The sequence below is a fragment of the Balaenoptera borealis genome, assembly GCF_965194805.1.
Source record: "Balaenoptera borealis genome assembly, chromosome: 18".
Classification (NCBI taxonomy): Eukaryota; Metazoa; Chordata; class Mammalia; order Artiodactyla; family Balaenopteridae; genus Balaenoptera; species Balaenoptera borealis.
Genome location: NC_138877.1, coordinates 1,118,309 through 1,145,323, shown reverse-complemented (window position 1 = coordinate 1,145,323; position 27,015 = coordinate 1,118,309). Strand labels below are relative to the sequence as shown.

The 27,015-nt window shown below is 36.2% G+C and overlaps 1 protein-coding gene across 5 annotated transcripts in view; it reads right to left on the bottom strand.

The window, feature by feature from the left end:
- Positions 1–27,015, bottom strand: part of RNF17 (ring finger protein 17) — a 129,971-nt gene that overhangs the window by 84,966 nt on the left and 17,990 nt on the right. For 2 of the 5 annotated variants that reach the window (XM_082364886.1, XM_082364887.1), the window contains 9 exons: positions 22,276–22,367; positions 20,296–20,407; positions 19,046–19,126; positions 17,574–17,674; positions 7,434–7,605; positions 6,141–6,217; positions 5,789–5,863; positions 1,501–1,811; positions 561–650 (listed from right to left, as the gene is read on the bottom strand). In XM_082364886.1, the coding sequence (XP_082221012.1) occupies positions 561–650; positions 1,501–1,811; positions 5,789–5,863; positions 6,141–6,217; positions 7,434–7,605; positions 17,574–17,674; positions 19,046–19,126; positions 20,296–20,407; positions 22,276–22,367 (1,111 nt within the window). Of the gene's footprint in view, positions 1–560; positions 651–1,500; positions 1,812–5,788; positions 5,864–6,140; positions 6,218–7,433; positions 7,606–9,269; positions 15,770–17,573; positions 17,675–19,045; positions 19,127–20,295; positions 20,408–22,275; positions 22,368–25,689; positions 26,969–27,015 lie in introns of those variants that run through there. The other 3 variants (XM_082364888.1, XM_082364890.1, XM_082364889.1) reach the window with 3 other exon arrangements.

Below are 27,015 nucleotides of genomic sequence, written 5' to 3'. Positions count from 1 at the left end.
AATGGGAACAGGTTAAGGGAAAAGGTTCACAGGGTATTTTAATATATATATATTTAATTTTTGAATAATGTAGGTGTGCTAGTATATCTAGTAAAAATGTTTAAAAAACAAAGACTAGGAGGAACTGAAGTATAGATAGATGATAAAAATTGAACAAATAGATCATTTTACCTATCCAATACAGATCACACAGAATAATACCCATACTGAGGATGAGGTAAAGAGATAAGTATGTGTAACTGGGGAGACAGCTGAGAGCAGTGTTATAAATTTCAGAAATATTTTTGCCAGTAACAGCCAGAACTTTTAACATTAAAAAGGAAGAAGTTTTAGGAATTCCCTGGAGGGCCAGTGGTTAGGACTCGACGCTTCCACAGCTGTGGGCCTGGGTTTGATCCCTGGTCGGCGAACTAAGATCCCACAAGCCGTGCGGCGTGGCAAAAATAAATAAATAAATAAGTTTTAGTTATTAGTAAAATTCATTTTACTCACTGCCTCCCTCTCCATAAGAGTTACTATGTATCAACTCTGCTGCATCAAGTTCAGAGTTGTTAACATACCTGCTTTTGATCCAAAAGGAACAGACGATTTTTTCTGAAGAGGCTCTTTTGGATATCTAGGTGTCTCCACAAGATAATCTGTGAAGCATGCTTCGTCAAAAGAGAAAATAAAGGCAACTGTTATTAGTTTTATTACGTTGACAGTGGCATACTTAACATACTGTTTAAAAAGCTGTACTTGAATGGGCAAAATACTGGAAGGGCAAGACCCCCTTGTATCAGCAGGCAAAGTCCAGATAGTTCTCTTAACTCACTGAGATAATCAGTGATAATAATAACATTGTGGAAATGAGAGAAAACAGCATGTCCTTTTTTTTGTATTCAAAATACCATTCCGGAAACTCAATCAATGAAATAGACTGGGAGCAGGGGGGAGGAGAAAACCAAAGATCTTGAAAATGGTCCTAAAGAAGACTGACAATGTAACTACACACAGTAGTATCTCACCCTGATGTTGATGGGGAGAACACCAACACTGGAAATCTAATCAAACAATTATGACACATTTAAACGTTAACAAACATTATTAACAGATGCTACTACATTCATGATAGTTCCTTTTATAAAGGACTGTATCTCAGAACAAAGATTTAAGATATGCTGTTCTTAAATTTAAGGACAAAGTCATCAGACTGCTTCTACTACTATGGTTGTCATTTATTTATAGTATTTTCATCTTTTATAGAGGTTTGTATGTGGAACATTAAAAAGTCAAACGCCCTAATTAAACCAAATATTAGAGATTAGCTATATTATTGCATTAAAAATTATCCTAATTTTGGAAAATGTGAAAGTAGGGGCATGCAATCAACAGATTAACTCAGAATGAGGTGTAAGATAACAGCAATATGTTTGTTAAGTACAGTGACAAAAAGGAACTAACTTCGTTTCTAATTCCAGACACAATATATTGTTTCCTTGCTTTTCTATTTTCACTCACTTTCCAGGTCTTCTTCGATGACTTCTTCGATAATCACATCAGGGCTCGGTCCCGCCTGAGGCAAAGCAGCAACGGTTTCACAGGGGGTTATTGCAACAACCTCGTTCTGTGGTGGGAAGTGTTTTGCTTCTAAATGCGTATCACTGTTTTCCCGTTGCAAAGGAGTTGGTGGGGGAGCTTCACTAGTTAGGATAGAAATGTCAACCTTTTTCTTTTCTAGTGATGGGTAGGTACCACTACAAGAAAATTCCTTTTTATGATTATATTTCTTTTGAACATTCTGTCCCATTTCACTTTCTTGAGGATCAAATCTGTTTAAAAATAGAGGCTACTTTAAATCATTTCATAATTTTTTTATAACCACCTTAAAACCATTCCCTTTCCGCATGACAGTATTGTGACACATACAAAGAGTTAAAGTTGTATAGGTGTCCCACAGGTATTTTTTTAAACAGCTGTATTGATATAATTTACACACTATAAAATCCAATTAATTTTTACTAAATTTAGAGTTGGGTAACAATCACCACAATCTAATTTTAGAACATTTCCATTATCCCGAAACTTCTGCCCATTCCCAAGCAAGCCCAAGGGTTTTAAAAGGTCAACAAGAGGTAAAATCAATGAGAAGCTGAAGAAAGAACTTGATATACAGTCATGTCACAATGATCTGATCCTAAAAGAACAGTGGATATAGGTTTTCAGTTTCAATTATCCAAATTTTGATTTGGCTTAGGTGTTTGATTTTAAACTATGCTAAGATTATTTCTTCTTTTAATTCACTGGCTTAAAAATAAAGTGTAGGAAGCAGTGAGAGGTACAATCCTGAGAAAATTACTAGAAATCTCCATCTAGGCTAAAAATCACCATCAGTCTGAATCCTTTGGGTATGATTATTCAACAGCCACTAATCTACAAATTTTTCTATCTTCTTCATAAATCCACACAGATATGGGCTATCAAATCTACAAGTATAGATATTCTATCAAAAAAATGAGATTCTCAAAAGCTTTAATTTTCGTTAACCCATGACACATTTAGCTTCTTCACAGATCACCATTTAAGAAGCCAAGTGAGGACGTCCCTGATGGCGCAGTGGTTAAGAATCTGCCTGCCAATGCAGGGGAGACAGGTTCGACCCCTGGTCCGGGAAGATCCCACAGCCAAGGAGCAACTAAGCCCACGAGCCACAACTACTGAAGTCCTCACGCCTAGAGCCCATGCTCCACAACAAGAGAAGCCACCGCAATGAGAAGCCCGTACACTGCGACGAAGAGTAACCCCCCGCTCGCTGCAACTAGAGAAAGCCCACGTGCAGCAATGAAGACCCAACGCAGCCAAACATAAATAAATAATAAATTAAAAAAAAAAAGAAGCCAAATGAAATCAGAAATAAGAACCTAAAAAGCCAACTGGATTCAGCAGACCTATCTTACCTGTCTCTTAATACACATTGACTAAAGGTCCAAACACCTTCTGAGGATTCATATAGGTTGACAACTCTGTAATCTAAAACATTTCTTTTTACAGTAACTCTTGTCTGGCTTTCCTGAGACATTTAACGCCGTCAATCAACCTGTCTCACAGACCTCTCCTCTTACTTGTAGAACACCACTCTCTCCTACCCCTTCTTGGTTTTGTTTTGTTTTTTTGCAGATTACCCTTTCCCTGTCTTAAAATTTCATATTTTTTCCAGGGCACTGTCCTTGACCCACTGCAATACTTGCTCTCACTGGGCAAACCCATTCTTTAATTACCATCCATCATCAGTAGAGGCAGGCTACAGTGATACTTTCCCTAAAAACTAGGAAGAAATTTAAAAGACTTCTGAGTTAAATTTAACACCAAGGCAAGATCAATACAGACTCTTAAAGAGACAATACCCTTCGGTACTAAAAATATTTGAGAGTAACCATATTCAAGTTATGAAAATACCTAGAAGAACGTACTGACTGGAAAGCATGATCATCCACGAAAGTGCAAGAAGTCAAGTCACAGAGGCAAACAGAGGCCAGGGCTCCACATGTGGGGAAGATGGGCTGAGCCAAAGGACTGGTACTCGAGGCCTCTGGCAAGGTCTCCCCTGGGGGGAAAGGAATGTAGCGGGCTGTCCAGGACCAACACTGTTCAGCTATTCGATAAACCTTATTCCCTTTATTCGAAAAACACCTCAAACAAAGCAACTTCTGATGATTTGGCTTCTTGTGTCTGTCTGGATATTGGAAAAGAATGCCAACATAAGTATTCTAGTCCCTGTGGCAATTATATTTGCCCCTTAAGTTAATAAACTGGCATTCTGACTATATGTCAGTTTTGTGAACTTGGCTTACAGTAAGATCTGCTCATGTCTGTTTCTCAACTTGTAAGGCTGGGGGCTGGACCCTCATTATTTCTTCAGAGTAATGAACGTGATGCTTGTTGGGGGACGATTTCCTTAGGGGTCATACCACCTACAACTGAATAAACTTATTTTCTTTTGGGGGTTTCTAAACCATTTACATTCTGACTACTCCTAAACCAAGAATGAAATCCAGAACCTCCTGTTAAGTTTCAGCACATACACTCACTTCCCTCTGGACATTTCTCCCGAGATACCTAGTAAACAACAGTAACTCAACATATCCCACTATCTTCCCCCCCCCCAACTTCTTTTCTTCCTGTATTTCCAAACTTGGTGAATAATATCACAATTCATCACTAAATATAGACCTATAAATCACTGAGGATGCTTCCCTTTTCCTCATTCCCCACACCCAAACAGTTACTAAGTTACACCACTTTTCCCTATTCAGCATTTGTCATTATCTGTTCCTCTCCAGTGCTACTACCTACATTTGGTTTCTCATCATTTGCTGAGACTATTTATATAACAGCCTAACCCATCCTTCAGCCTTCGGCCTCATATTCTTCCAAAGAACCCTCTATGGTCACTAGAGTTATCTTCTACAAATGTAGCCTAATTATTTTTACTTTCATGCTAAAAATCTTTTAGTGGCTTTCTATTATTTACAGCTGTGCTGTCCAACAGAACCTTCTGCAATAATGAAATTGTGCTGCACTATCCGATAGCCACTAACCAAATATGGCTACTGAGCACCTGAAATGTGGCTACTGCAACCAAAGAACTGAATTTTTCACTTTATTTAGTTCTAATTAATTTACGCTTAAATTTAAATGACCACACGTGGTTAGCAGCTACCATACTGGATAGCACAGGTCTAAGAAATAAAGTCCAAATACCACCACACAACAGACAAAGTCTTTAGGATTCAGCCTCTATGTATCCTCTGCCGTATGGAATTATACATGCAGGTCCCTGAATGTAGTATGTGATCTCACTACCCATACAGTTATTTCTGCAAAGATGCCTGCCTCCCTTTTGTCCTCCTTTCCAACTGCTACTCATTTTTCATGGATGAGGGAAAATAAAATCTCCTCTTTCCAAGACCCCTGTTACATCTCAAAGAACTGATCATTCCCTTCCTTTGCATCTCCATTAAATTCTGCACAAACTACTATCATAGCAATTACACATTTTACTATTTATGTGTATCATTCTCTACTTAGTTTAACTTCTCTGCATAAATCTCAGTATCTAGGGTGTTAGTGCCTAGCACAACATCAGTGTTCAATGCTAGCTGAATGAATGAATCTCAAAGATGACTCGGAGGACTTCCCTGGTGGCGCAGTGGTTAAGAATCTGCCTGTCAATGCAGGGGACACAGGTTCGACCCCTGGTCCGGGAAGATCCCACATGCCGCGGAGCAACTAAGCCTGTGCACCACAACTACTGAGCCTGCACTCTAGAGACCACGAGCCACAACTACTGAGCCCACATGCTGCAACTACTGAAGCCCGTGTGCCTAGAGCCTGTGCTCCGTGACAAGAGAAGTCACTGCAGTGAGAAGCCCGCGCACCGCAACAAAGAGTAGCCCCGGCTCGCCGCAACTAGAGAAAGCCTGCGCGCAGCAACGAAGACCCAACGCAGCCAGCCAGCCAGCCAGCCAGCCAGCCATCCATCCATTCATCCATCCATACATACATACATAAATGAAAAAAAAAAGATGACTCCGACATATATCATTGAATACTGACCCCTTCTAGGTCTTTTCATTCTTAAATATTTTATGTGGAATTTAACTGATATAAACCATTTTGCCCTTTATATTATTTTTCAGCTTTCGAATCATAAATATTACACTGAACATCAATTTCTCTGTCTCAAATAATACTTCTGTCCCTTACGCCATGTCAGACACTAATAGCATATTGCCATTCTCATACTTACTTTGTTGAATCCTCAAATTCAATCTTTCCCATATTGTTGAACATACAGATGATCTCACTGCAATTCATAGTCAACCTAAAATTAAATACTTAGCATAAAAAATGTTCTAATACAAGTTTATTACTTTCCCTAATAAAAATTAGTTGCTAACATTAAAAACTCTGAAAGACAGAACATTTAAATAACTTTCTAATTTATCACAAATTACACTTATTTTAATTTGGTTGCTAATTTGGGAAACATTTTTTGACCCAAATTTTCAATTTATAACTGCTTGTTATTTTAATAAATCTAGCCTCTAATACATTTTTATATTTAATTACCACGCTCTCCTGAATTATAACTTACTTACTTGGGAGAGTTCCTTAGTTTTAGAGAGCTGACTTGTGACAATTCACTCTCAAATGTTAATTTCAAAGTCCAGATAATCTAAAATCAAAAGAGAAGTATCACTCATATGTGCATTTTGCTTTGTTATAAATACCGTTGAAACAGAGTAAGATTTTAGAAAGAAAACTATACCCTTTAGGTATTTCACTAATTAATGTGCTCAGTGTTTGATTTTAGGCAAGCAAAGGGAGGGATGCAAATAAGAATTTATGAATTTTTCCCCAAAAGAAATTTAAAATCTTTTGAAGATATGTATTAACAGATAACAAAAGACACTAGTTAATAAATGGGATACAGCTACATGATCAGGGAAAATTCTGGTCAGATTCATTTTGCACCTGCACTGCTGTTCGCAAACGTTTCTTTTTTTTTTTTTTTTTTTTCCCCATCTTCCTAATGCAGCTAACTAGGGTAAAGACCAAATTTTACTTTTTTTCACCTCCTAATGCCTCACATGTAATACACAGGAACTATTACTGTTCTTAGAACTACAGCTGGAGGGAGGCCTGGTCAAGTAAGATGATGGCAAACTCTTCTCCTTCAAAGTTCAAGACTCTGGAGGCAGGTAAACCAATGGCTTCTATTTTATACTTCAGTTCAATCCAAATATCTGATCATCTATGGGTCATGAGGCCCTGAAGATTCAAAGACAACAGAGTAGGATCTACACCCCAAGGGAGCAAGACAGAAATTAGCAAAGAGGATCGATGGATAACGCCGTCCTGCCAAACAATCTCATAAGAAACATGTTTCTATTGCTGCCTAATTCTAGGCACATGATTAGATGACAGGGCAGAGTAGAATCACCTTGTCTCCTGAGGTGCACAGCTGGGGGTTGGGAGAAAAACCTAAATGGCATCTTGATAAGTTTCTAAGTCAAGAGTTGACAGTCAAACCTAACTGTTTATAAAAAGAAAATATTCCTATTTACTTTGCTACTCTTACTTGTCTCATTTTTTATCCAACTGTCCTAGAAACAACTTTCGACTCAATGTCATCCTACTTGTTCTCAGACTGTGTGTTATAAAGACTTTACTGCACCATTTCTCTAAGTGGTAAAAAATAATAAAAGGTCAAACAAGTTTATTAATGTTTATCTTAGAATTCCAACACCTAAGAATTCTAAATTGATGCCAATACAAATTAGGATAAACTGAAAAACAAATTCTTCTTGTTAAGTCTTAAATATTATATTCCAAAGTAGGTAATATAAGCCATCACAGAAATAATTCACATTATGAACTGTTAAAACTACCTGATTCAGGTCACAGTATATTCTTAGAGAAGGTGTGGATTTTAATTCTCTTGCTATCTTCATAGCTGCATCCAAATCATTTTTTTTCACTTCAATGTATCTTTTAGCCGTTATTATATTTGATAAGTAATCATCCGTATTTCTTACTACCTCTTCACACAGGTTCTTTTTCCTTCATTTAAGATAAAGTTATTTTTCAGTATTTCATAAACATTTTTATGAAAGTAAATTTAAAGTAACTCAACAGTATTGAAAAGGTAAATTCACTACTTTACGAACTTAAATAATATAACATGGTTAATGAGGCATTCAATTGAACTGAAATCTATTACAGTTTTTTTTTTTAATTAATTAATTTTTGGCTGCGTTGGGTCTTCGTTGCTGTGCGCGGGCTTTCTCTAGTTGTGGTGAGCGGGGGCTACTCTTCGTTGCAGCACACGGGCTTCTCATTGTGGTGGCTTCTCTTGTTGTGGAGCACAGGCTCTAGGTGGACGGGCTTCAGTAGTTGTGGCTCATGGGCTCTAGAGCGCAGCCTCGGTAGTTGTGGCGCATGGGCTTAGTTGCTCCACGGCATGTGAGATCTTCCCGGACCAGGGCTCGAACCCGTGTCCCCTGCATTGGCAGGCGGATTTTTAACCACTGTGCCACCAGGGAAGCCCTGAAATCTATTATAGTTGAAAGCTACGTACGTATAACTAGAAAAAAGGTAAATTTTGTAGAAGGATATAGTTATCATGTCACAGATACAGCTGTCACAGAACTGCAGAGGTATGACAGACCCTAGACGATTCTATCACTTTTAAAAGTAAGAGAGAAATCCTGGCTATCTTGCAGTCACTTGTGCCATTACAAAGACATATCTGTACTCCTTTCTCACAAGGACCTACCGCACATTTTAGAATTTCATAAGCAGATACATATTACATGAATTTAAAATGAGACTTCAGGACTTCCCTGGTGGCACAGTGGTTATGAATCTGCCTGCCAACGCAGGGGACATGGTTTCAATCCCTGGTCCGGGAAGATCCCACATGCCACAGAGCAACTAAGCCCGTGCACCACAACTACTGAGCCTGTGCACCTAGAGCCCGTGCTCCACAGCAAGAGAAGCCACCGCAATGAGAAGCCCGTGCGCTGAAACGAAGAGTAGTCCCCGCTCGCCACAACTGGAGAACACCCACGCGCAACAATGAAGACCCAACACAGCCAAAAATTAAAAATAAATAAATTTATATAAAAAATAATAAAATGAGACTTTAAAATAGACTTCACCAAACCAAAACTTAGGTAGCGAGTAAGTATAATCTTCAAAGTAATCACTTACGAAGCTTACAGAGTTATTCCTTCATTATTTGTGCATTTCTCAAAAATTTTTCTGTGCCTACAGTGGAATTATTATGGAAATTAAGATATTTTGACCAAAAATTATAGTGTCTAACTTGCTTATTTTATTCATCAAATAAATAAAACGATTTCCTCAAAATCAAATCTGGCCTCAAAAAAGGAGTTTGCCACACTGAAGAGCAGTAAGAATGTGACAAGGCTCTGAAGGTGAAGAAGTATTCCAAAAAACTTTTAGCAATTATATATATACTTTATGAAAATCATTTCTTTAGGGGATAAGTGGTCATTTTGATAAGTTCCAGATGATTCCTAAAAAAATCATGCCTAGGGAGTGATGTCAGCAAAATGGCAGACTAGGAAACTCTAAGCCCTCGTTCCCCAATGGAGATTTCAAATGAGAGCCAAAAATTGGTTAAAACAATCTTATAGGACTCTGGGAAGTGGACAAAGGTATACAGCAATGAAGCAAATGTGCAACTGAGAGAAACCCACAGTCAAATCAGTAGGAAATTTCATTTCTTGACCTCGCCCAGACCCCTGCTCAGCGTGCTGCAGTCCTGGTCTGGAGACAGCAGCGCAGTTCCCAATGCCTTCCCTCCGAAGGGGCCGCAGCAAACCTTATTCGCAACGTCCTCATTTGTCTGGGGGCTGCCTGAAGAGCTGTTTTACCTAATGCGGAACTCGGGCAGCAAGAGAAAGTGGGCTGGGAAGGCTGCAGAGACACTAACAGCTACAGGTGCTCTGGCAACAGAGACCACAGATACAGACACACAACAGCCCGCCTGAGGCTCAAAGGAGAAGCTGGGGTGAGATGCTTTAGGAAATTAAGACATTGTAAACAGCTAAGAATACAAAGGAGTCGAACAAGCCACACTTATGCAAGATACATGTTCGGAGAAGACCTGAAAGTACCTTAAGCATTCACCCAGGCTGATCCAAAAACTCAGCTGCACAGGCAGACAGTCTGCAAAGACTGGGAGAGGTGGCTGTTTTTGCAAACGTCCAATTCTCTTTTTCAAAAACTTAATTTTAACTTAAAAAATTTTATTTAAAAAAACTGAGGTATGTTGACACATGACATTGTGCTTATTTCAGTGTACAGCATTATGAACTGATAATTGCATATACTGCAAAATGTCCAGCTGCCATCCACCACCACAGTTACAGAGTTCTCTCTTGTGACAAGGACGTTCAAGACCTGCTCTCTTAGTGGCTCTCAAATACGTGACACCACGGTAGTAACTGCGGCCACACGCTCTGCGCTGCACCCTCACGACACACTTATTTTGTAACTGGGAGGCGGCACCTCCTGCCTCCTTTCACCCCCCTCGCCCACCCGTCTCCACCTCTAGCAGTCACCAATCTGTTCTCTGCATCTAGGGCCTGACAAGATTCCTTTCTTTTTAATGGCTGTGTGATATTCCATTACATACACAGACATCTATACGTGTGTGTGCGTACACACACCCACACACCCACATCTTCTTTAAACATTCATCCATTGATGGACTCTTAGGTTGTTTCCTTATCTTGGCTGTTGTAAATAATGCTGCATTGATCACAGGGGTGCATATATCTTTTCGAATTAGTGTGTTTATTTTCTTCGAATAAATACCCAGAATTAGAATTAGTGAATTCTTAATTTTTTGAAGCACCTCCATACGTTTTCCATAGTGGCTGCACCAATTTACATACTCACCAACAATACACAAGGGTTTGCATTTCTCCACATCTTTGCTACCATTTGTTATCTCCTATATTTTCAAGAATAGCCATACTAACAGGTATGAGATGATATCTCATTGTGGTTTTCATTTGCATTTTCCTGATGATTAGTGACGTTGAGCACCTTTTCAGGTACCCACTGGCCAGGTGTATGTCTTCTTTGGAAAAATGTCTATTCAGTCCCTCTGTCCATTTTTAAATCAGATCGTTCGGGGTTTTTTGCAAAAGGGAACCCTTTAGGCTAAAATGAAAGAGATCAACATCTCTGGAGAAGGTAAATACATGGGCAAATACAAAATGTATTATTATTGTAATTTTGGTTTATGACTCCTCTATATTTTCCACAGCATTTAAAGAACAAATACATAAAATGACTATAAAGCTATGTCAATGGGTACACGATGTATAAAGACGCAACTGTGACAACAAAACATAAAGAACGGGTGGAAATGTAAAGTAGAGGTTTTGTATGCAATTCAGTTGTGCTGGTTTCAATTCGAAATAGATGTGAGGATGTTATTTGTAATGCCCATGATAACCACAAAAAAAACTAACTATAGAATATGCAAAAAAGAAATGAGAAGGGAATCAAAATGTGTCACCTCCAAAAAAAAAATTAAGTAAACAGAAAAGAAGGTAGTAATAGAGGAAATGAATGACAAAAAAAGCTATTAGACATATATAGAAGCCTGCACACCACAAAGAAGAATAAGCCCCGCTCACTGCAACTAGAGAAAGCCCGTGTGCAGCAATGAAGCCCCAACGCAGCCAAAAATAAAAATAAATAAAAATTTTAAAAAAGGCACAGAGGGAAGAAAAGTGAGTTGTTTTTTTTTTTTTTAATTTATTTTCGTCTACGTTGGGTCTTTGTTGCTGCACGTGGACTTTCTCTAGTTGTGGTGAGCGGGGGCTACTCTTCGTTGTGGTGCACGGGCTTCTCATAACCGTGGCTTCTCTTGTTGCAGAGCACGGGCTCTAGAGGCCCAGGCTTCAGTAGTTGCAGCACGCAGGCTCAGCAGTTGTGGCTCGTGGGCTCTAGAACACGGGCTCAGTAGTTGTGGTATATGGGCTTAGCTGCTCCACGCCATGTGGGATCTTCCCGGACTAGGGCTCGAACCAGTGTCTCCTGCATTGGCAGGCGGATTCTTAACCACTGCACCACCAGAGAAGCCTGGGTTTTTTTTTAATGACAGCATATAGTTAGGTCTATAAGAGACTCATTTTACATCTAAAGACAAACATAGGTTGAAAGTGAATGGATGGAAAGAGATATTCTATGCAAATAGTAACCGAAAGAGAGCTAGGGTGGCTATGCTAATTTCAGGCAAAATAGACACTAAGTCAAAAACTGTTACAAGACAAAGAAGGACATTATAGACTGATAAAAGGGTCAATTCACCAATAAGATAAAACAATTATAAATACATATGTACCAAACATCAGAGGCCCAAAATATATGATGCAAACATTGATGTAATAAAGGAAAAATAGAGAGCTCTGTAAGTATAGGTGGAGACTTCAATATCCTACACTTCCAATTGTGGACAGAAAAGCCATACAGAATATCAGTAAGGAAACACACTACTTAAACAACATTGTAGACCAACTGGACCTAACATACAAACACTCCGCCCAATGACAGACAATACACATCTTCCTCAAGCATACATGGAGCGCTCTCCACGTTAGACCACATGTTAGGGCAAAAAACAACTCTTAATACATTTTAAAAGACTGAAAGTATACAAAGTATCTTTTCTGATCACAAGGGAGTGAAACTAGAAATCAATAATAGAAGGAAACTGGAAAATTCACAAATATGTGGAAATTAAATAACATACTACTAAACACAAATGGATCAAAGAAAAAAAACACAAGGAGAATATCTTGAGACAAATGAAAATGGAAAAACAAAGTATCCACACGTATGGGATGCAGTGACAGCAGAGCTGACAGAGAAACACACGGCTGTAAACACATCAGAAAAGGCAGGGCAAACCAACACACCGACTCTACACCTCAGGAACCAGAGAAGAAAACACGAAACCCAAAGCTAGCAGAAGGAAGGAGTCATAAGATTAGCGTGGAAATAAGTGAATAGATAGGATAAAACAGAGAAAAATCAAAGAAACCAAAAGGTGATTCTTTGAGAAGATCAAAATTGACCACTTTCAGCTACACTATCTAGGAAAACAAGAGAAGAGCCAACTTACTAAAATCAAAAATAAAGTAGGCATAGGATGATCAATTTTACAGAAACAAAAAATATTTGAAAACAGTGCTGTAAACAACTGTATGCCAAGAAACTGGATAACCTAGACGAAATGGACGAATTCCTAGAAACACACCACCTACCAACACTGAATCATGAAGAAACAGAAAATCTGAGCAGACCAAAAAAAAGTAATAAGATTGAATCAGTAATCAAAAGCTTCCCCAGAAAGAGAAGCCCTGGACTAGATGGCTTCACCAAAAGTTTTATGAAGAATTAACGCCAATTCTCCTCAAACTCTGCCAAAAAACTGAAGAGCCAGAGAAAACATCTCCTAACTTATTCTATGAGACCAGCACTGCCCTCATACCAAAGCCATATGAAAACACTACAAGAAAACTATAGATCAACGTCTCTTACAAGTATTAATGCAAAACCCTCAATAAAATACTAGTAAATTGAATCAGCAGTATAGTGAAAGAACACCACATCATGCCAAGTGGGATTTATTCCCTGGAATGAAGGAAGCTTCAACATATGAATATCAATTAATGTTATACACCACATTAACAGAAACAAGTAAAACCCCCCATAGGGTCCTTTCAAATGATAGAGAAAAAGGATGTGACGTTCTCAACACCTTTCAGGATAAAAGCACTCAAATTAGGAATTGAGGGAAACTACATCAACATAATAAAGGCTATATAAGAAAAACCCACAGCTAACATTACATTAGATGATAGACTGACAGCTTTTCTTCTAAGAACGGTAGCAAGAAAAGGATGTGAGATTTTGCCACTGCTATTTAATATATCATTGTCAGTTCTAGCCAGAGTAAATAGGCAAAAAAAAAGAAAGATATAAAAGCCATCCAAATTTACAAGAAGTTGGAAAATGATCTCTTTTTGCAGATGATGATCTTATAGGTAAAGATGCCACAAAAATACTAGTAGGTCTAATAAACAAATTCAGCAAAGATGTAGGATGGAAAATGAACACACAAAAAATCAGATGCATTTCTACACACTAACAATGAACAGTCCGAAAAGGAAATTAACAATTCACTTTACAACAGAATAAAAAGAAGAATATACTCAGGAATAAACATAACCGAGGATGCAACAGACTTGTACACTTGTTGTACACTACACAACACTGCTGAAATTAAGGAAGACAAAATAAATGGAAAGATCTCTCACGTTCATGAACCAGAAGATTTAATGTTGTTAAGATGTCAATACCCAAAGCAATCTACAATTCAAAGCCATCCCTATCAAAATCCCAATGATGTTTCATGTAGAATAGAAAAGCCCATCCTAAAAGTCACATGAGATCTCAAGGGACCCTTAACTTCCAAAACAACCTTGAAAAAGAACAAAGTTGGAGAGCTCACACATCCTGATTTCAAAACTTGCTACAAAGCCACAGTAATTAAAACAGTGTGCTACTGCCACAAGGACAGACAGATGGACCAAAGGAATAGAATAGAGAGCTCAGAAATAAATCTTCACATATATGGTTCAGCTGAGTTTTGACAAGAGTGCCAAGACCATTCAATGGAGAAAAGACCGTCTTTTCAACAAACGGTGCTGGGAAAACTGGATATCCATATGGGAAAGAATAAGTTGGACCCTTCCCTTACACTATATACAAAAATTAGCTTAAAATGACTCAAAGACCTAAATGTAAGAGCTAAAACTATAAAACTCTTAGAAGAAAACACAGGGGGGAAAAGCTTCATGATGTTAGATTTGGCAATGATTTCTTGGATATGACATCAAAACACAGGCAACAAAAGAAAAAACAGATAAACTGGACTTTATCAATTAAAAACTTCTTTGGATCAAAGAATGCTATCAAGAGAGTGAAAAGACAAGCCACAGAAGCAGTGTTTTCTTAGGTCAGTCTCCCAAGGCAAAAGAAATAAAAGCAAAAATAAACAAATAGGACCTAATCAAACTTACAAGCTTTTGCACAGCAAAAGAAGCCATAAACAAAACAACAAAAGACAACCTACAGACTGGGAGAAAATATTTGCAAACGATGTGATCAACAGAGGCTTAATGTCCAAAATATACAAGCAGCTCATACAGCTCAATATAAAAAAAAAAAAAAAAATCAAAAAATGGACAAAAGACCTAAATGGACATTTCTCCAAAGAGGACAGTCATACAGATGGTCAACAGGCATATGAAAAGATACTCAACATCACTAATTATTAGAAAAATGCAAATCAAAACTACAATGAAGTATCACTTCACATAGGTCAGCATGGCCATCATCAAAAAGTCTACAAATAATAAATGCTGGAGAGGGTGTGGAGAAAAGGGAACCCTCCTACACCGCTGGTGGGAATGGAAATTGATACAGCCACTATGGAGAACAGTACGGAGGTTCCTTAAAAAACTAAAAATAGAGTTACCATATGATCCAGCAATCCCACTCCTGGGAACATATCTGGAAAAGACGAAAACTCTAATTCAAAAAGACACATGCACCTCAATGTTCATAGCAGCACTATTTACAATAGTCAAGACATGGAAGCAACCTAAGTGTCCATCAACAGATGAATGGATAAAGAAGATGTGATATGTGTATACGATGGAATATGACTCAGCCATAAAGAAGCATGAAATAATGCCATTTGCAGCAACATGGATGGACCTAGAGAATATTATACTTAGTGAAGTCAGAGAAAGACAAATATCATATATCACCTTTATGTGGAATCTAAAAAATAATATAAATGAACTTACTTACAAAACAGAAACAGACTCATAGACATAGAAAACAATCTTATGGCACCAAAGGGGAAAGGGAGGGAGGGATAAATTAGGAGGTTGGGATTATCAGATACACACTACCCTATATAAGGTAGATAAACAACAAGGACCTACTGTACAGCACAGGGAACCATATTCAGTATCTTGTAATAACCTATAGTGGAAAAGAATCTGAAAAAGAATACATGTATGTGTAACTGAATCACTCTGCTGTACACCTGAAACTAACTCAACATTGTAAATCAACTATACTCCAATAAAAAACTTTTTTAAAAAACACAAACACTGAGTGAACTGATGAGGATGAGTATAATTTTTGTGACTTTCTGTCTGAATTAAAAAAAAAAAAATCCCACAAGGACTCAGAGGCAAAGAATATACAAATCAATTTTCACTGCAAAGTAAAGGAGCTGTTACAGTGGAGGATTAATGGACTGAATGTCAATATGATGACATAGTATGAGTGTGTTTCATGTTTGGTAATTGCAATCATTGTTGCTTTTGTTGTGGTCATCCATGGACAATGCTTGGTGTCAGTCTATTTATCTCTTGTAAAAATAAAATACAGTGTGTGTGTGTGAAAAAAAAATAATTAAAAAAAAAATTAAAAAAAAAAAAACACAAACAAAAGGTAAGCCACCGAAAGAGAGAAAATACCTGAAAATGATGTATCTGATAAAGGACTAACATCCACAATGTATAAAGAACTCCTACTCCAACCACAACAAAATAAATAATCCAAATCAAAATTGGGCAAAGGACTGGAATACATACCTCTCCAGAGAAAATAAACAAATGGTCAATTAATAAGCACATGAAAAGATGTGCTCCACAATACCAGCCATTACGGAAATGTAAGTCAAATCCAAAAATGAGACATCACTTCACATTCTGAAAATGGCTCATCTTTAAAAAAAAAAAACAACAAATGTTGGTGAGGATGTGGAGAAATTGGAACCTTTGTGCACTGCTGGTGGGAAGGTAACATGTGTAGCCACCATAGAACACAGTTTGGCAGTCTTCAAAGAGTTAAACATAAAATTACCATATGCCACTAAACTTACTTTTTTAATTTTAATTTTATTGGTGTATAGTTGATACTCAGTGTTGTGTTAGTTTCAGGTATACAGCAAAGTGATTCAGTTATACATATACATATATTCTTTCTTTTTTAGGTTCTTTTCTCAAAAAGGTTACCATAGAATATTTAGTACAGTTGCCTGTGCTATACAGTAGGTCCTTGTTGGTTATCTATCTTATATAGTGTGTGTATGTTCATCTCAAGCTCCTGATTTACCCCTCCCCCCACCACTAAACTGTATTTTTAAATGGTTAAAAAGGTAAACTTCATTACGTATATTTACTACTTTTAAGAAATATTTTTTAAATGCATGCACATGACCTATCACTTAAGTGTTATAATTAAATACCAAATGTGAGATACCATCAGCATTGAGGAATAAAGAATATCAACTGATTCATTCATAGTGTTGAGCATATGTTCTAGTCATCCTAATCAGACTAAAAAAAAGAACTAAGAGCCAAATAGACAAGTACCATTTCTAAATATATTTATCACAACTTTTATGAGCCTGTCTCTTGAAATGCAAAGTGTGATTAAAGATTATTTGAGATCATATATATCAACGTTTTTAAAAAGAATGGATATGTAACAGTATGGTATTTGTTTAGAAAAATCACTAGAGTATTATTTGCTCTGATGCAAATACCTGAAAAAAATGATGGAACTATCCACATGAAAATGTATGTTTGCATTTTCCCAAGTATGCTGAATTCTACAACAGGATTCAGAATTAGAAAGTACTTTTCTGTGCTAACTGCTTTAAGAAAGAAATTGTTTATTTTAACAGCTTTGGGATCAGAAGACAAATAGCCTAAATAAATAAATAAATAGTTCTTCATTTTGAAGCTGTAAACATCAGCCTGTAGGGACCACCCATTACCTTCCAAACTCGTTTAAAATTTACTCATTTCTTCAGTCTGTACAAAGGAATAAAATGACAAGTTAATGTTAAAAGCTTCAGTTGCACTGAGTCTATATTTTTAACTTATTACCTGGAATCAAGAGAAGTGAAAAGCTGATCAAACTGTTTCTCCAGAACCTCTATAAGACTGACTGTCTCCTCTTTTGTTTGATTGTATATGTGTTCGAGCATCTGGGAAGAACATAATACAAAGACCTAATTTGGTATTTTTATTTTGTAGGAACTGTACTATTCAACATAATTTTGAAAGTAAAAGGTACTTTTTGGACCTTTCAAAATAACAACACAAGAGATCAGATAATAAAAATAAGTCACAAGGTTAAACTTTAAATCCTGGTACTTGTCAACAAGATCACATCTTTGTTAGCACTCTGTACTGATAAATTAGCAAAAAGGCCTAGAAAATCCACTAAGTTTTCTAAACTTCTTATCACTTTTAATCAGTACAGGAAATGGATCATTTTGGATAGCTGAGTTTCTCTCTGGCAGGATTCCTTAAATTCATAAAAACTTAAAATATAATATTAGGGAATTCCCTGGCAGTCCACTGGTTAAGACTCTGCGGTCCCAGTACAGGGGCATGTGTTCAGTCCCTAGTCGGGGAACTAAGATCCTGCATGCCGCGGCCAAAAAAAAAAACTTTATACCTATATAAAATATTTTAAAAATACTTGAATTAAAATGTTGACTCTTCTACATACTTCTTTATATTTTTAAACAAAGAATTATTGCTTGAGATCTTTCTTTTTTTCCTTTCAATTTTTCCTTTTTTGGAATGGGAATGTCTATCCTATGCTTGCCCAACCAACGTATTTTAGAAGGAGATAATTTATTAGTTTCACACATTCAGATTGGAGAGGAATTTTGCCCCAGCATGAGTCATACCCTGAGTCTCACCCATACCTGATTTAGAAGATACTCAGATGAGATTTTGGACTTAGAGTTGATGCTGAAATAGGTTAAGAATTTTGGGGGTGTGAGATGTGCTGAATGTATTTTGCATGTGAGAAGGACATGAACCTTTTATGGGCTGAATTTTTACCCCCCTCCCAAATTCATCTGTTGAAGTCTTAAATTTCATATAAGCTATATAACCTTTTGAATGCCTTGGTTGTTAAATTTGCCATTGCTAGGTTCAAGGAGCTTGCTGTTTGTCAATAAATGAGGGAGTCTCTCTCTTGGGTGATGAGGTAAGAAAGAAAAGAGCATAAGACTCAGTGTAACAGTATACAGCCAAATAATGAGCAATGTTAGAAGGGTGATCTGCAATGCTTCCAAGACAAAATGCAGCTCACAACAAGCAGAAATGAGAGTTCCTTAATAGAGCTCCAATTTCAGTAGGTTGCTAGCACAACAATGCTAGGAGACTAATCCTAGCAGGCCATTACAGTTTTCCATTCTTTTGTACGTTTCTCTCATTAGATTATCATACTTAATAACTCAGTGCTAAGCTCTACCTTCAGTGATGTTACATCTAAATATACACATTTAAGGAGAACATGCCTTAATTTATGATAGAATTTAATCATTCAGAATGCTTACTTTTACAGCAATACTTAATTGTTCAAAATTTTGGGCTGCCACCTTCAATGCTTCATCAATTTCTTCCCCAGTTTCAGTCTCCTAAGAAGGGGGAGGAGGACCACATACAAATACAAAATATAAAAATAGATGCTTAGATATACTGTATTAGTTGCAGAAACATCAAGCTACCGTTTTGGTTACAAAAGCAACATAGACCCATTACAGAAATCTGAAAACAAGCAACAGTGAACATTTTAGAGTTTTGGTGATAGCATTCCAGATTTCTTTTTTTAGCTATCTTTTTGAATAAATGGGATTATGTCCTATAAACATTTTGCAACTTAAAACTACCTGAAAATTTTATCGCGGCCATAAATATATACATGTAAAAAGTAATAGTTTTTAAGAAAACAAGATTATGATTAGGCTACGTTAAGATTTAAACACGGAAGACAGTGCTCTCTCCTCTCACAGCCCACTAATGATCTCCTTAACAAAAAAACTTAATACTCCATTCAACTGCATTTTGGAGTCTATGCTGTTTCTAACCTTCAATTAAAAGAATACATTATTTAAAGTCATCAAAATACATTATTTAAAGTCATCATACATTAGTAACTGGTAAAATTCAAATCTTCCAACAACAATTACATCATCATCAATGAGTGCCATTAGGCCTTTTAGTTGCCATTAAAACAACTGGAAAACCACACTTAGAATTTAGAAACTTGTGGGACTTCCCTGGCGGTCCAGTGGTTAAGACTCCGCCTTCTAGTGCAGGGGGTGTGGGTTCGATCCCTGGTCGGGGAGCTAAGATCTCACATGCCTCGCGGCCAAAAAACCAAAACATAAAGCAGAAGCAATATTGTAACAAATTCAATAAAGACTTTAAAAATGGTCCACATCAAAAAAAAAAATCTTAAAAAAGAAACGAATTTAGAAACTTGTACTTTATACAAGTTTCACAGAATCTGAATTCAGTTAACTAGGTTCAAAGGGAAGCAGCTACATACAGGTAAATATCAAGAGCACTAACAGAGTTGGTCAAAGGTAAAATGGGCTGCCTTGGGAAGAAAAGAGAACTGTTGAGACATAGTTTAGAATAAAACAAGAGATTCATGCAAGGAGTGTAGGTTTACCTCTGTTACCTTTACGCTTCCAAAACAATCTATAATTACAGGACCCTTGAGAGGAGAGGAAAGTTAAGCTACCAGAGAAAAGTAAAAATGTTTGGCCTCATCTCACTTCATGAATTACATTTTTCATACCTCTATTACAGTTGATGGTTTCAAAACAGTCCTGTGTGTGGAGGTTGAGTGTTTTAAACCAACAGTTAGTAGATCAGCAGTCTTTTTGAAGTCTTGAGAACAATTCTTCATCCTGGAAAAATGTCAAGTACATTATTTTAAGTATCAACATTTATATAATGATTTAAATCTTCTATTCTGATTTTTACCCTCTATCAAAAATAATTCTTATGATGACTTATAAGAACACTTACAGTGGGTTCTCAATCATCTATGATATGCAAAGAGAGGAAAACCATGACTAAATACGCTTTCACATAAAACAATTTTAATCAAGAAGTCAACTTCTTAACAAATTTCTAAAAATAACAGCTTACAGTATAAATTGTGCTTTAATTTCCTAATCATCTCTCCTTCCCGGATATTTTTTGGTAGAGATGTTGATAATCATTGAACTGTCCTAAGCTCAATTAAAGTATTTATACACACAAATACCAGCTATTAAAAAATGTACTTATAGGCCTGCCTAATGTACATAAAGGTAATGAATTTACTAGGCAAGTTAATTTCAACCGAAGAGTAAGCTGCATTTCTTGTCTACAGATGCTAGAGTTTCGGCCTATTTTTATCTTTATATCCCTATGTTGGCTGGCACACAGTAAGCACTCAGTGTTTGTTGAATAAGTTAATCATAAGCCTATGATAGTTTACTATGATTAAATGTTACTCTCACAGAAAGAAATAATACACTAGGTAATTTTTAAACATTCAATTACTTTAAAAAGTGGACATTTATGTTCTTGAAAACATATGTGAATGCATTAGCCATAAGGAGTCCATCATTCAATTCCTGTTTCAAAATATTAAAGACAAATCAGGAAGGAAATATATCATGTATCAAGGAATACTTCTATTTTAAAATATATGACTATTTAAACCAAACTCTACCGAAATTAGGAAATAGGAGTTTCTAACGTAAGTACACTCGACATGGAGAACTAATTAAAAAATGGCAATTTGGAAAAAAATTGGGGTACCTAAAACAGATTCATCTACTTCTGAAAGTAAAATTTTACTTTGCAACTGTATTTGACATTACGCATATCTAGACAAGTACAATCAGACTTGACTTGCATGATGTTTAAAAAGTAAGGAAGTTTCACGTAGAAGTCCAGATTTCTATTTTGTCTTGGAAAAGAAAAGGATAATCTGGGACCACTGGGATGGTCTCAACACACGGCTCCAGTGACCGGCTGGAGCTGAGCAGGGGCTCCCTCCTCTGGAGCGGGTGCACAATCTTTACTGCCCTTTTAAAGTCGGTCTCCCTCACACAGTAAGTCATCTGCTAGATATGTAGGTGCTCCTATATGTTATGACTCACACAGAGCCACAAAGATTCCTAACGATCTATTCTAATCACTCCACTCAGTGCTTATGGAGGAAGTGACTGATGGAATACAAAGAGAGGAGCTGGGAGCAGTACCTGCATTCAGTGAGCCTGAGCGCTACCTCTGGTTCTATCAATAACCAGGTGCCAGAATTCAGCCAAGTGGTTTTAGTACCCAAAGAAATAACTCTTCTGTTGGTTTCTAAGCACCCATTTAAATCTGGACAGAGAAACTGCAGCAGTAATGTGAAAAGTCATGACTGCTAGCCTAAAGGATTTTGGATTTTATTTGGACAGGCAATGAAGAACCACAGAACAGGAAAGAGTCTGGAAGAGCTAAAGGTAGGTAAAAGAGACTAAAACAATTAAATAGGGTGTAGAAATGGTAATCTTGCATTCTTTTTTTGCCTCACTTTAAATAAGGACAAACTAATGCTGCTTCTTTAGGAGCTGGATTCTCCATTTCATTAACAGCTCAAATTATAAACTTAAAGAGCTCTCTGTAAACAATGGGTTAGAAACACTAAGAATGACCTTTAATCAATAATTCTAAAATAACTCTTTCAGAAACATACTGAACTTTAAATACTAAAATAAGTGCACATGGAACATACTTTTTAGACTGAAGTTTTTCCATAAAAGAATCTTCTTTAATACATCCACCTATTGGGCAGTATTCTTGTTTTGTGTTTATAGTTGAAGCAACCTTAGGACAAAAGATTAAAAACAAAAAAACAGAAAGTCATTCAATAAATTCTGTTTATCCAGAATTCAAAAAACTAGTGAGCCATTCATAGATAAATGAAAAGATCCTTAAATCCTCTTTAAATCAAAGAAAAATTGTACCTATGTGATATTTTTATCCTATTTTAATTTTTGAGGGAATCAGTTAATTTGGCAGCTATTAATTAAACAGAACATTAACTAAAATATTTACCACACTTATAAAGGAAATACTTGGAACATTACTTTAAAAATTTACTGTAAAAATTTTACAGTGCTATCTTAAGGTAGGTTCAAAACTCTAAAATACTTGGGGATAACTTTAATAAGAAAAATATAAGCCCTAAGAAAAGAAAACCAAAAAAACTTATTGGGGATCATAAAACAAAAACTGAATAAATGGAAAATTATGTTAGGTTCCTGAAGACAAAGATTTAATACCCTAAAACACATCTAATATAAAATTAATATACACCTAAAGTTCATATGGAAAATATAATGTGCAAGAATTACAAAAATTTTAACATACCATTCAGTGGAGATTTATCCCACCAGATTCTAATAAAGCTACTGTATTAAAACACTAGGGTAGTGGCACAATACAAGTTGACCCTTGAACAATGCGGGGTTAATCTGCATATAATTTACAGTTGGCCCTCCATATCTGCAGTTCCTCTGCATCCTCAGATTCAACCAACCACAGACCCTGTAGTCCTGTAGTATTTACTACTGAAAAATAACCACGTATAAATGGACCTACACAGTTCAAACCTGAGTTGTCTAAGGGTCAACTGTAAATGAACAGAACAAAGCCCTGAAACAGATCCTCATATATACGGGAACTCCATACAGACTATAAATGGCATTTTCATTAAACAGACGAAGGATTATTCAATAAATCGTGTGGGAAAGCCAGCTAATCATTCTGAAGAAGAAAGTTACATACTCACCTTACATCATATAGAACAGAAAGAGATTTAATATGCACCTTTTTAAAATACGTATATAAGTATTAAAAAAATAAATATGTATAACTCTGAGATGAAAAGTCTGCCTAATCAAAGAAAACTTAGAAGCCATGAAGGAGGGGGAAAAAAACAACTGAAAAAGGAAGCATTTCTGAATGGTTAAATGTAATAAAATTAAAAATGAAAAATTGGGAGAAAATATCAATAATTAAAATACACAGAACGAAGTGTTAATATTTCTATCACATGAAGTATTCTTACAAGTTAGGAAAAAAGACAATTCAAAAGGAAAATATGGCAAAGACCTGGACGGATCTGTTAAAGATCCTCCCAGAAGAGCTGAGAAGTCAACATATGAAAAATTGCTCAATTTCACTAGTAATCAGGGATTTGCAATTTAAAACAAGCAGATGCCCATTTTTTTGCCCATTAAATTGCCAAACATTTTTTTAAAATGTGACAAATACAAACACCTATTTTTTTTTTTAAGACATAGAAATTAACAGAACCTGCTGATGGGATTTTTTTTTTTGGTGGGAGTGGGTTTGAGGAATTATGCAAAAGTATAGTGAAAGAATTTGAAAACCACCTGTTTTTCATAAAGAGATATTACAGCACTTATGTACCAGGGTTTATTATGCAGCCGTTAAAAGTAACGTAGGAGACTCTCATGAGGATAGGTTAATGCTGAGAGAAATAAAGCAGACTACTAAATGTTATAGTCTCCCATATGTGTCTTTGGTGGGAAGAGGATGTCCCAGCAAGTTTCAAGTATAATGTACCAAAGACAGTTATCTATTATTAGATAATTAGGAGAAAAGCGTTACTTTAAAAAAATCACATTGGATCAAATGTTATTTTTAAGAGCACCCCTCCCCCCAAAATTGGGGGCTAAAACCTTAATTTCTATCCACCTTCTCACTTATGCCCCTTTGGCTTGTCATTTCATAGTAAGAAGTCAATGTTACTACCAGTACATTTCATACAGGACATTTCTCCCAGGAAATTTAAGAAAATATTAAATACAACTGACTTAAAAGATTTCAGTTAAAGTTGTGTAAAGAGTCTTAACTTCTAATATATATAATAAAGATTTTCTCCCCGTTCCCCCAGCACAGCTTGTCACTTAAGTTTTATGTATGGTGGTGTTTTTGCTTGGTTGTTTTTTTCTACTTGTAAATGAAAAAATGCGGTCAAATTTAACCGGCATTTCTTCTATGGTTTCTGACTTCAGTGATACATTTAACAAGGCTTCCCCATCCAAGATTACACAATTATCTATAGTCTCTTCTATTCTACATTTTCAATTTGCATGTTATTAACATTTCCAATCCACATGGGATTTTAATATATATTAATTACCTATTGATTGGATAAATTATCATTTCCTCATGGCCCAATATATTTTTGGACTCAGGTCTAAATTATCAATAAAATGCCAGTATTTTTGGAATGGTACCTAAGTATGATCCTATCCTTGAACAAAACCTGCCATATTGCTGTATATAATTATAGAATGGTTATTATTAACCATTAATATCAGTCAAAAGCAGAGAAGGGATGTTATAAAAAAAACCCATACAACTATAAAAGATAAAGACTGATAGATAAATTCATATTCACCCAAACTCAGAAATAAGAACACAAGTATACCCATTAACCCTGAATGGAATCATTTTAGGCTTAAGCTTGAAATAATCTGCACTACCTAGGCCTTCAACATTAAAGATAAATTATAAATATGTCTAATGTGAATATAGGTACCTAAATCTTACTTTTTAGAGCAATATACATTATTTAAAAGTAATAAACTTCAATCCTGAAATAGTCTATAAATTCAGACTTTTCACTAATTTAGATGTGATTCTTCCATTATCTCTTATTCCAAATATAAGATATCAGGAAAAATCTAAACTTTAAAAACTAATAAAAGAGTGGTAACAATTTCAGGACGGTTTCTTGAAGGACTCAGCACAGGGGGAAAGGGGAAAAGGAGGGAAGGATGGGACAGATCACATATCCCCCAAAGTAAGAGTCAGAACTAGTCAAATGATACAAAATAGATTTGTTACAACCCTAAAATCAAAAACCAATATTTGTAAATATACTATAAACACTTCATTAGATGTTACCCAAAACACTAAAAATAATACAAGTATAGTGATTTAAGAGACCATTAAACACAAAGTCATTTGCCACAAAAGGCAAGAGGTTACCATTCTAATAAACTTGCTGTTTTTTGAATATCAGAACAGGATGGATATGAGCAGAGACAGTTCTGCCTCTTCCTTTTCCCTTCACTCTTTACCCACCACAAGACTCAATGTATCAACCCACCACAAGACTCAATGTGTCAGGGATATTCCATTTCAACCACAGGAGCTAGGTTCCCCTTTGTCTTAACTATGTAGCTAGCCACATCCGAGGAACCGACTGTCAAAAAAAAAAAAAAGGGAAAGGGGACAGGAATTTACCACAATAAAGGCCATGATTTGTAAAGTATGTAATTCCAAAACAGATGTTTTCTTATATGTAAATGTTTATGCTATAATTGAAACTTTCACAAATTATACATTTATATGTTTATATACATATTATTATATATATTTTTATCACGTTTAACCTGCAAACCAGTTAATCCACACCTAAATAATCAAGGGTCGACTATCACACTTATTTTAAAGCTTGTAGAGAACTTTCACATAATTCAGATTTGACTCTTACAATCCTATGAGATAAAAAAAGCAGGTATTATTTCCATCTCACAAATGAGGAAACTCAGCCTTAGGGTGACAGAACTAGGACTGCATTCCAGGTCTTCTGCCTCTATGTTAATTGTTTGCCATAGAAAACAATGGATACAAATCCCCAAACTCTGATCTCTCAAGTGGAACATTATGAATTTAGAGATTAAGACAACTTTCCAGGAACATACTATATAAACTGAGCAACATTTATATTTGTAGTAAATGCAAAGAAAGTTCAGTAAATTTTATTTTAAATCCTTAATTTGTTCTCATTATTACGGGCACACAGATTTTAGTGCAACTGTACTATTTTTAGCGCTTCTGAAGTTAACATTAACTTTAGGCCGTTGTTTGCCTCCTGTTTTGTTTTGGCTTTTTACACATCTCCACAAATGTAAATTAGATGACACACAAAGGTTGAGGGTCAGGGGGAAATTCAAAATTTGCTTGCATGGTATTGGTGTGGAAAAGGGGAGTAGAGATTTGGGGACTTCCCTGGCCGTCCAGTGGTTAATACTCCGCACTTCCACTGCAGGGGTCTCAGGTTTGATCCCTGGTCAGGGAACTAAGATCCCGCTCGCTGCGCGGCCAAAAAATAAGGGCGGGGGGTGTAGAGATTTGAAAGGAATATACTACATTAAAATAAAAATAAATAAAAAAAGGAAATATTCCACAGAAATCTCCAGAGTCAAAATATGTAGGCTAATAAGTGTATGACCTTAACCTTGCATTCTTCTTGATCTCTTTGAACAATTATAAAATGGATGTGAAAAGCTTTACCTTTTGCTAGGTTTCTTTACTTAAAAGACTCAGCAGCAAAAATGCAAGTTTCTAGTTCCTAACTAGAAGTATGTTTTATTTCTCTAACATTTTTACCTTTAACATTAGGTTGTAATGCATTCAGTATGAAAGACAA